Consider the following 12,004-nt stretch of genomic DNA (forward strand, 5'->3'; position numbering starts at 1 on the left):
TGTCAAACAACGGCACTTTCGGGAAGGACTTATATGCTTGCCGCATGTGCGACATTTTTGAACAATCACAATTTGCTTCTCATCGGTGATTGGTATATTTTTGCGTCAAGCTATTAACAAGACTAGTCTATTTCGCTCGGCTTTGTCTTGGCTGTGATGATTTTGCATGGCATTGTATAGATCCTGTGTGTACCACCTTTCGTGTTGGTAAAAGCAGGAAAAAAGGACATGCATGTCTGAATCGGGAAAAAAAAATGTGCAAGTCGTAATTGAGCAGCCTGAAAGAAAGACATCCAATCATTAAGGCAAAAAATGCACCGCAAAAAGAAAAAAAGTCACATTTTTGCTACTTGGGTAGAGAAATGAATGCTAGAGCAATAAATTAGAACATCACACGAAGAATGACAAGCAGTTCGATACTTTGAGCACAACACTGCAGCACAAGGAAGTACGCTGGAAAAGAACGCATATGTATTCACAGGACAAGTGTGAACTAACAACAGTCGTAGTTATAACATGCTTATATTTTAGAAACCCGCTGCGAATATCCACAATGTCAAATTTCCCGCTGTTTGATGTTTCTGTTTCTCGTAAACTGCAGCACGTGGATTGACCTTTCTGCGTCTCATGCCATGCAGTGGCGTGTGACACCAAGTGTGCCCCATTTTTTTTTTCTTTTGTATCATGAGTGGCACAGAAGGGGGCCACTTTTTGTGCACGTCTCAACGGCAGTTTTCAATTCGAAAACAAGAAATGTAGAAGCATTTGGGATAGAACATACGCTCAAGCTGTTCTGAGGTCTGTGTACCGCAAGCGCTAAATGGTGCATATGAATAGCTCACCCTTATATGTTGCTTTTGAATTTTTCTCTTCCGATTTAATGCCTTTTTTACACGTTTAAGTAGATATACATATACTGGAGATGATGGTGATGCCGAAATTCAGCCGAGACTGTCTACATAATTGCTCTCACAATAAAAAAAAAGCTTGTGGGAGCCAGTATTTTATGCGTGCTGCTGCCCAGCTATGACAGTGGGCAACCTGTTAGGTCAAGCAAAAGGTGCACATACATGCATACAAAGAACTAGCCTTTAGCTATAGGTCTATTAAGTGTTTGTTGTATGTAAATAGATTGTGAAACAAACATATATGCATTCGTTAAAAAAAAACAACTCTATTTAAACACCTGAGGGACTAGTTGATCGAAGTCCTAAGACCCCCTCAACCAGTCGGCGACTCCACCCAGGTCGGCACAGGAAGGTGAAGAACCTCCAAATGACCCCGGCCGGACCCTCCGAACAGCCGGTAGTTGTGGACCCAAGTGCGGGCTGTGTAAGCTCCGCTGCCACCCATTTTCGTCACATAAATCAGCGCCCACATACACAGGGCACTGCCAAAGCTTGTGGGTTAGCAAGCAACTCTCGAGGCCACAACAGACACTCTTGAAAGTTCAGCTCTATCTTATGATACGTTCATGGGCAGAGATATGTACTCGTCTGTAAGAGTCTAAAACTGATTCCCTGGGCTCTGTTGAGCCTAGCATTAGGAAGGGGAAAACGCCTCCAACTAAGCTTGTAGCTGGACGTAGCCTTCGACTCAACTTGACTCTGGATGTAATCTCATGGAACGTTGTCAAATCATCCTTTAGAAGTCAATGTCCCTCTCCACCCAGACACTTCACCATTCCCCACACCGTTTGTGCATTCACGTGAAGGGTGCGAGTGCTGGCATTAGGATTGGCCCCCCCAACGTGCCCTGGAAACCAAGAAATATTTTGACCACCAATGCGTCTCGCCTGTCTGTGACCACTTCGAATGAGCCTGGCCCCCTGCTGTGAAATTAAACCTCCTGAGAAGGACCGAACGGTCGATCTTTGATTTGAGTAAATCACACAAGGCACCTTTGCTGCCTGAAGAGCTAATGCAGTGGCGACCTCCGCAATTGTCACTTGATCTGTACAGACTGAGGCACGAGATACCAGCTGCCCTTTACCGTCAATGACTGACACCCCAAAGGCCCGCCGCGTACTGCACTGCGCAGCATCCACGAAAAGCACTGTTTCAGTACCACTATCTACTTTTAAAAAAATAGCCCGAGGTCGAGCTTCACGGCGGCCTGCATGGTGCACTGGATTAACCTTGCGCGGAATAGGATCCACCGTGATATCCTCCCGCTCATCACGTGTGAGCTGAACTTCTTGAGACACCGCTACCCTTGAGACACCGTTACCCTGCAATGCCTGCCAGCCTCGTCCAGGATCCTCAAACCAGCTTTGGTGCTGGACAGACGTGCTACCTGTGCCATAAAGTGCGCTTCAATCAGCTCATCAACCGTGTTGTGCTAACCAAGCTTCATAAGTCGCTCAGTGCTAGCACTCTGTGGAATTTCCAGAATCCTCTTGAGCGCGACCCTTACGAGCATATCAGTCTACTTCTCTATCCCAGTTCATTGCAAATATGGAACCGTATAATTAACACGACTGCAGTAAAGTACATATCAAGTCCCCCCCCCCCCCCCACAGCGCAAAGATAATCTGGTGATGTTAGCAAGGAGGCTCTTGCTCGTAACTGCCCTAAAATTGAAGATGGCGGCCGCCCCCTTCCCCCCACAGGAAGGAAATGCAATGCATTGAAACAAAAAAGCTTTTATCAATGGCAATAATTCTCATTTAATCACTCTCAAAACCATCGAATGATTCTTCGGAGACAGAGCTGAAAACTAAGTCTAGGCATTTGTATTGCAAGTCTTCAGGATGCTCGGGTGCCACAGCGCCGATGACTGACAGGCAGTCATACAGCTTGCCATCCTTGGAACCGCCGAATGCGTTCGAAATTCCGCACCCCTTGAACGAGCACACTACTGTCTCTAAGGTCACAGCGGCCCAAGCCTCAGACACAAAGTTGAGGGCTTCCTGCCGCGATGGCTTTCGCATATTGCCTTTCGTGTTCTTTCTTTTTTTATCATGAACATCTCCCAAGAACGCCGTAGGTTCTCCTTGAATGGCCTGTTCCAAAAGACGTTGGCTGGCTTCAGTAGGCTTGTGGAACCTGCAGGCACATACACGTCTGTGTCATGTTCCGCTATTGCATCATTTGCTGCCTGAGTCTTGTGGATAGGTGCCTGATCCAGCACAAGTAACCACCGGACATCATCGCTGTTCGGCCCCCACACCCTTGCAAGGCACTCCTGCAATTTATCAGACGTCATCCAACCATTTTTCGATGCTTTGACTGGAACATTAACTACAAAAAAAGAAAGTCCAGTCAACTGAGGCCACTGTAATCGAGCACAATTCCTTACTAATTGTTACTTTTCCCCGTGAAAACAAAAAGAAAAAATCCTTATGCAGACACTTCGTCACTCACCTGGTATACTCACCTGGTTGGCATCTTTCCACTTGGTTCCTTAAAAAAGATAAAAGCTGGTAGTTTGTGGCCGCTTGCGCATGCTGCCAATGCAACCGTGAAGCCCCTGCGGGCGCAGCCAGTATTGTCAATGTGCGCGGTGTTCGCCTCAATCACATTGTTCGCCCTGCTCACCGGCGAGTCCATTAGGACCATCGTCTGGTCCATATTACAAATGTTGTGTGGTGTGTAGTCATGGCATGCTCGCAGGCTATTCGCAGCAGAGCGAAATGCCTTTGCTGCCTCCGAGTAATCGTCGGGTGTCTTCTGGCTCTCGTTTGTGGATTGGTGCATTGTCACGCCAAACCGCTGCTTCCACCTCTTGATATACTGGCTTGATGCAGCAAAATTTCCTAGCTGCAAGCTCTGGGCTATTTTGACAGCTTCTTCTGAGAGAAGTCTGTTACTAACAGCACGTCCAGCCCTCCTTTCCTGCTCGAGGAACTCAAAAAGAGCGTTGTCTACTTCCTCACTCAACAGTGGCGCTCCGTTGCTCAACTTACGCCGAAGCTTGGCCGTGCCAATGTTTTGTTGCACCAAGCTCTCGAATTTCTTGTCCCACTCGTGGACCCTCTTTCTGTCAATACTGAAGTGGCTAGCTGTCACGTGCACATTCCTTCCGGCCTGGCGATGCCATTGTACGACTTTTTTTTTTTTTTAACTGTATAAAAATGCGTGTCCGAAGTCGCCGCTGTCATGTTTGGAACCTACAAACGACAATAACGAAAGGGCAGGTGTCGTGCCAATGCCAGCGAATGTAGTCAATGTGGTCACATGACCAATTTTTGGATTGGATTTTGGATTATTCAAGAGCATAGCCGTTGGCACAGTTTCGGTTTTAGCATTTTGGTGCGAGTCGGCAGAGAGTGGCGGGTTGAGGGGGGGGGGGGGGGGCACTTGCTCGTTAGAGATCGAAAATAGAAAATCTTCACAGTATATGAGGGGGGCACTTACACGAGTGGGGGCGTTTGATTGGTATTTTACGATAATAAAGAATGCATAAAAAATCCGTAGGAGTAGATCCCCTTTGAAACCACGTAATCCGAGAGATAAGGTGCAAGATGTTGCTTGCCTGGCCCCCCAGTCGCTCAGTGGCGCCTCTTTTACAGCCTCGCGTGTCAATCCACAGACTCGGGATCATCATAGAATTCACTCTCTGAGCTGCCGACCCCTATCAAGACTGCAGCCTTGCCCAGGAATAAATCTATAAGCTCAAGGTTCTTCGTGCCCTGGCGCACCTTCCGAAAGAGTAAGAGCTCAGACTTCTTCGTAGAGAGGGCAAGGCTCGTACCCTCGAGAAAACACTCCGTGACGTTCTGCCCCTCCTCCGCGGACCCTTCAAGCGTTGCCAGAGAGCCACCCTTACAAGGCGCAATAATATCAGCAGCATAAATAGCATTCCCAATGCCAGGCGCTCCTGCTAGCAGTTCTTACAGCCTGAGCAGAGCAATATATAAGAGTAAAGGGGACAAGACCGACCCATGCGGCGTGCCCTTCTCTCCCAGCTAATACTCCTCACTCAACCTGAGCCGAACCTAAGAAAAGATTGCCTGAACTGACAAAAATTACTTCTGAAATTTATGCACGAGATTTCTCTTAGGATGTGCTCATGAGCAACTGTATCAAACTCCTTAGCAAGATCCAACGCCAAGATACCCTTGACATCACGTGTATGATTATCCAGAACAGCCCGTTGAATGAAGAGAAGGGCATTCTGTGTGGACAGCGCTCGCCGAAACCCGACCAGATTGTGTCTGAAGAATTCATGGTGCTCTACGTACTCCGTGACCCGATGAATGAATGAATGAACGAACGAATAAAACTACGTTAATTCCATGAATCGCATGTTCTGCAACGTTGCCCAGACACGATGTGAGTGAAATTTGACGCAGGCTGTCTACATGCGGAGGTTTATCTGACTTAGGAATAAGTACGACCGTGGTATTACGCCACTCAATAGACACCTGTCCAATGGCCCGTACGTTGTTAATCTCTTTTGTAAAAATCTCAATCACCTTATCATCATGGTAACATAGGAGCCTATTTGTGATCCAATTCAGACTTGCAGACGATTTACCGTTTTTGAACAGAACATGCCTAATTTCTGAGACGGTAAAAGGAGCATCAGGCTCTGGCCTGTCCACAACCCCATAAGCGCTCAACACCTGATTCTAAGTCAATTTTTTTTTTTTCCTAAGAGGCAGGTACTGGGTGATAAGGTCACGGGCTCAGTGTGCCTCCGTCATTTCTAAATGCAACTGCTTCCGATCCATTGCCTGACAAGCCGTCCCCTTCGATGCCTTGTCATTAAGGAGACTTGAGCAGCTCCCACCTGCTACCCCTGTGCAATTGACTATCCAACTTATCATCTCTGTCCATTGTTGCCCGCAAAGCTCTTTGGCATAAGTCTCAATTTCTTTATTGGGCAAGGTTATTCTCACCCTTAGGCTCTTTTTAAGCCTCTGGGTACGCCACCGGCTAAACAGGCCATTTTTAGCTTCCAGCAAATGTGCCAATTCTGAATCCCTTTTCGGAACTTACAGCTGCGTTTCAGTCTACTTCATAGCCCTTTCTAGTGCCCGTTGCAGCCGAGAGAGAAGCCCTACAAAATCGTCATCTGAGGCATCCTCCCCCCTAATTCGCCTGAAGAGATCCCAGTTCACATAGCTGTGCTTGAAAGTTGGCGGTGGCCGTATCCCGATAAGTGTTTCTAAAATAAACACTTGAGCACATATTTTGTGTCTGCCCAGCATACGCACGTGAAGGACAAACACTGATTTCTTCTACTGAACAATATCGCAGTAGGTCATTAACTGATGAGACCATGTTGGGCCCTTGGCCAGACACCAACAGTGCAACTGCGGTCACAAGAGCAGTTATTACCTTTTTAGAAACAACTGGACTATGTGCGCGGCTATAAAATGTGTCTCAGCTAGAAAGAACACTACATACTCGCCTCTCTATCTCACCATCGTCATCCATTTATCTTTCTTTTCCCCTTTCCCTTCTCCTAGTGTAGAGTAGCAGGCTAGAGCAAGCTATCGCTCAGGCCGACCTCTCTGCCTTTCTGTAAATAAACATACTTCCTTCCTTTAGTGATCACTGCCTAAATCCTCCTGCAAGTTGCCCCACTCCCCGTCCACATCTCTAAGTCGTATTTCTTTTCCAGCCCTTCGTGCATGCCTACAAAGCACTGAATGCATTTATTCATCAGATTCTTTGCTGTCGGACGAAGTATCTACTCCAGACGTGAATGCTTCCTATTCAAAGCTAAGTAAATGCTTAAGAGAGGCCTTAATGCAATCAACAACCACTAAGGACAAAAAGTATTATAGAACACCAATTTGCCCATGGATGAATTGGCCCATTTTAGAACAAATAAAGAAAAATTTTTGGCATTCAAAGGTAAAAATGCACAGGAACAATGATTATTACTTACAGCAATTTAGAGTTGCCCGTAATAAAGTAACAGCGATGATTCGAAAAAGAAAAAAGAGAATATTACACGACCTTGATAACGAAATATTCAGGTGATTCACAAGTAACATGGCATATTATAAATTCGGTTCTTAAACCATCTGCAAGCTACATCACCATGCCAGACATTGAGGTTCTGGGAATATCATTAAGTACCCTAGTTTTAACGTTTAACACCTACTTTTGCACCTTCAGTTCTCGACTGGCGGTCGCGGTGATCAGCGATGAATACATTAAATACCCTTCTCGTAACCCTAACACATTTAAGTTTACTTATATAACGTCTAGTGAAATTATAGCTGTAGTTTGTGGTATGCCAGTTAAATTCTCAGTCGGATGCGACATTATACCTTCTTTAGCGCTAAAGGAATGCATTGACATCCTTTGTGTGCCTCTAGAAAAAAATCTTTATCATTTATATGTCAACCTACCCCGAACTTCTTAAATTGTCAGATTATCCCGATTTACAAGGCAGGTGACAAAAACATACCAGAAAACTACCGTCCTATTTTCATTTTAAGTATCACAAATATTGTGTTTGAGAAATTAATAGTTAAACAAATTATGTCTTTCCTAGAACACGTAAGTATTCTTACAACCTGTCAACATGGGTTTAGAAAGGGCAGGTCAACCGACACAGCTGTTTTATCACTTTCCGAACTTATCAATTTTCACCTAGATAATAGCAGAACAGCGGTAGGTATATTTCTAGATATAAAAAAAAGCCTTTGGTACTGTCAATAACAACATATTATTAAATAAACTAGAATGCTATGGCTTTCGCGGAGTATGTCTTGAGTTCTTTAAAAAGCTATCTGGAAAACCGTAAACAAACAGTGCAATTAGCCAACACCCAATCAGAGTTTCTTAATACAACTATAGGAATACCCCAAGGTTCTGTTCTTGGACCAATATTTTTCTCACTGTTTATTAACGACTTGCCCAGCGTGGTACAAAACTTCTCGATATTTATGTATGCTGATGATACAGCTCTTATATGCGCTCAAGATTCTTTTAACCAAACCATAGCATCTGCGAACTCTGAGCTTGTTGATATCTACCAGTGGTTCTCTTCAAATGGACTAACATTAAATACACAGAAAACCAAGTACATTGTGTTTACTTCACCACGCAAAACCCTTGAGGAACACACATACACACTCACACTAAATAATTCATTGCTGCAAAGAGTACATACTATAAAATACCTAGGCGTTACCCTTGATGAAAATTTTAACTGGAAACCTCACATTGCCGAAGTCTGCAAAAAATTAAGTAAAGCTTGTTTTCTTCTATATAAATGTCGAGACCTTTCTGATTTACCGACTTTACGTGTAATTTACTTTAGCATATTTCATAGTCATATAAACTACTGTGTTGTCACCTGGGGTCACACATACCGCACGTACCTAGAACCGATAATAAAACTTCAGAAAAGAGCAATACGATTTATAACGAATTCGGACTATATGGCACACACACTACCACTCCTCCAAAATCTAAACATCATGCAGTTCAACACACTAATAGATTATAAAACAGCTCTCATGGTCCATTCAAGTATAAACACTAACTATCCAGTTTCCTCAACAAATGTTTCATGTTCTAATTATAAAAGCCGTAACAAAGTAAAAAGAAAATACCTGACTCAGCAAACAAAGGGCGTATACGGTAAAAGAAAACTTAGTGCTAATAGAGTCGCCGTGTGGAATAACCTTTCACAAGAAATAAAAGAGAATAAGAATTTCTCTCTTGCACTAAAAAAATGTTTATTAAATAAAATATTGACGCCCAATAATACAATGCTAAAAACAGTTATATTAAATACATTTTCAAAAAAAGTTATGTAATGCACTATTACAATACTTACATACACGCCTATCTGCAATTATGTAATATGTATGTATGCATTAGAATCTATTTTCTTTCAGTCCTTAATCAATATTGTTATGCTATACAGATACATGTCATAATTAGTTTTCATATATCACAATGCACTCAATTATTTGTTAAGTTTGACATGTTCTCAAACGATGCCTTACATACCTTTCTTTTTCTTTTTTTTTCTGCCTGCATCCATGATCATGACCATTCGCCAAGCACTGTAAATTCATTACGTTATGTTCAGTTCTCCATGTGTAAAATACTTGATTTGTAAACTTTTTGTGTGTAAATGACAAGCCCTTTTACTTTTTACTTTTTTGAATGAATCCCAACTAGCCTTTGGCTAGGGATTCAGATGCATTTTTTTACACTGTTGTATACTGTACACTATTTTTATGTCAATAAAACTCAATTCAAGAAATACCAGGTCAGGAGTGATATCTCCCTTAACCGAATCTTCCCTTCTCTTCGGAAATCTAGGATAAGTGATAAGCGTCAACCCCAAGCCCGATTAGCTAAACGCGCACCCTTAACAGTACTGCGGGCGTGTTCCCATTCCATATTGAGAGTGTTAAGTCTCCGGCAACAACCAAGGCCTTAACCCCAGCTTTCCGAATCGCAGCCGAGCAAAGTCCCAAAGTCTCTTTGCCTATTTGAGGGACAAGTGTATATATTCAGAACAAAAATACAGGCCGGACATTTCCGACGCCGAATAATCTCCACCAACTGGGATTTAGGCCCAGACTTGTACTGAGTTATATCATACGCGAGGAAAAACACCTTTGCAACCAGGATTGCTATCCCTCGTCCCGCGTCTCCACGGCTGGCGACAGCTTGGTACCCGAGAACGGTCAAATCCTGCCCCATCGATGGTTCCTGTAAGAGAATGACCTCTGGCCTATGTTCTGCCGATCGAACCAGCTGCACCAGTGTAGCCCTACGCTTGCGGAAACTGGCACAGTTCCGCTACCAGAACCTAAATCTCCCCAGCGTCCCTGCCATGTTTACGGAGCACACATTGTCATGTCAACAGTTGCGCTGATCTGGCTGCTAGAACCTGGACCCCGCAACTGCAAGTCAGCCACCAACTCATGTCTACCCTTAGGAAGAGCCTTTGGACGCTCCAACACCGTGATTCTACCCTCCTAAGAGGACAGAACATCCATCATATGATCTAACGTTGTCTCCGTATGTGCCAACCTATCCTCTACGCCAGTGGTTCTGAGCCATGGATGTGTCGGGGACCCCTTGTGCACTGGTGAAAGTGATGGGGGATCCCATGCAGCGGAGGGGAGAGAGAGGGGGTTCGTAAGTAAATTGACACAACTGGAGCATGAAACAGGTGCCTTTTATTGCTACCAAAACATCAAACAAACATGCCACATCACTTTATTTGACACAGTTCATCAATACGTGGCACAGTCCCGCTTAAACAGAGTTGCATATCTGCAGTCACATTCAGCCTGTTTCGGTATTTACATTTAAGTATGCAAGCCCCGCCACGGTGGTCTTGTGGCTAAGGTACTCGGCTGCTGACCCGCAGGTCGCGGGTTCAAATCCCGGCTGCAGCGGCTGCATTTCCGATGGAGGCGGAAAGGTTGTAGGCCCGTGTACTCAGATTTGGGGGCACGTTAAAGAACCCCAGGTGGTCAAAATTTCCGGAGTCCTCCACTACGGCGTCTCTCATAATCATATGGTGGTTTTGGGACGTTAAACACCACAAATCAATCAATCAACATTTAAGTATGCAAGTCTGTAAACAGCATGCTCGCATATTTCGTAGAAATCTGTAACAGAAGCTTTACAGCCGTCTGATGGAGAAGGGGGAACATTTCGGCTGTCCCCAACTAAAATGCCTCAAGGCTCACAGTGGCAAACATTGCCTTCATGACTGTGTTTTCCTGAAACTCCGTCAGCTAATTTTCAGCTTAAGCGCACAAACACTATTAGCTGTGGGCTCCTGAATACGTTGGAGCTTTCATCAATGGGGAGGGAAGGCTTGCCAGCGGATTTCAATTCATCAATTACTTGGTCCTGCACATCAGACGCCGTTTCTCTGATACTCCGTGCCACGGTGTCGTTCGAGCACAGTATTTTGTCCAGTTTTTTCGTATGCTCTTTCCCTATGACAGCACCGACGACGGCCTTCATGCAGGGCATAAGCAGAGTCTCGCAGATGGTGTGGGGCTTCATCTGTTTGGCCACGTGGTAGCTGAGCATGTAGCTTGCCTTGATAGTATCTGCAGAGCTTGCCAGCTGAAACGAAAGTCTAAATTTGTACATAGAGTCTATGCTACCCATCACATAAGACGGCTTCCAACTCAACTGCCGCGACCGCAGCCATACTTTCTGATTGCCCCTAAGCAGAAGCCAGGGCCCTGTGCTTGGCTTTATGGCAAAGAGGGCCCATCTTCTTTACGATCGCCCTGTGGCCTTTCCTTGAACGATTCAAAAGCTGCCTTGAGTTCTGCCAAATCCCTTTTCAACTGTTTATTCTCAGCCTCGAGGGGATACAAGAGATAGACATATCACTTTTCGTCGAAAGTGGGTGCTTTTCTGAATACATCTGGAAAGTTTCTGTGCTATGGGAATGCAGTCAACCTCTGTTATTTCTAACATCTGGCTGGTATGGCATTCTGTGATGACAACAGTCGCGGGATAGGGTGTCCCGTGACTGCGCACGCAGGGTGTCCCGCGACTGCGCAAATTTTTTCTGTGCATAAGTTCTGCTAAGGTAACCTACAAGGTTAGCTGTTTTTCAGCTGCACAAATTAAGAGAGCACAGATGGATTGCAGCTCACCTTTACTGTGGTTGCGTGCCAGTAGCAGTGCACCTTTGTTCCGCATCGTGTTTTTACAGAAATACGTAGTGTTTGTGTACTTGAGCTTCTTTTGCGAACGTTACAGTAACATAATTAGCCATGACTTGACATCTACTTTTTGTTGCCTTTACTGTGAGGAGGTTAACGTTTTGCTGCTGGAATTCTCTAAAGGCGTGATTAAAATGGCTAAAACAAGTGAATCATACACCAACCTCGAATGCCATGCCGTTCACCACGCTACAGCCACTAGCAACAAAGTGAGTCAGAAAACCTATGCATGGCCGCTTTAGAAAAACACGCATGGCCTGTGTGACCAACCAGCCCGTGGTGAGGGTGCTTTGTTTTCCGCTAGACAACATGATGTTGTGCGTATCAAGTCAGTCTTATTATTGTTAGCTGTCTTGAAATTAAAGGACG

The 12,004-nt window shown here is 44.7% G+C and overlaps 2 protein-coding genes across 7 annotated transcripts in view; one reads left to right on the top strand and one right to left on the bottom strand.

Moving 5' to 3' along the window:
* Positions 1-12,004, top strand: part of LOC142785328 (uncharacterized) — a 147,256-nt gene that overhangs the window by 12,726 nt on the left and 122,526 nt on the right. The window lies entirely within an intron of this gene.
* LOC142785329 (uncharacterized) lies at positions 3,373-4,055 on the bottom strand (the record flags this gene model as incomplete). Its single annotated transcript, XM_075883791.1, has 1 exon — positions 3,373-4,055. A coding segment is annotated over one exon (681 nt), but the record flags the coding sequence as incomplete, so codon positions are not given.

This window comes from Rhipicephalus microplus, unplaced genomic scaffold (genome assembly GCF_043290135.1).
Source record: "Rhipicephalus microplus isolate Deutch F79 unplaced genomic scaffold, USDA_Rmic scaffold_21, whole genome shotgun sequence".
Taxonomy (NCBI): domain Eukaryota; kingdom Metazoa; phylum Arthropoda; class Arachnida; order Ixodida; family Ixodidae; genus Rhipicephalus; species Rhipicephalus microplus.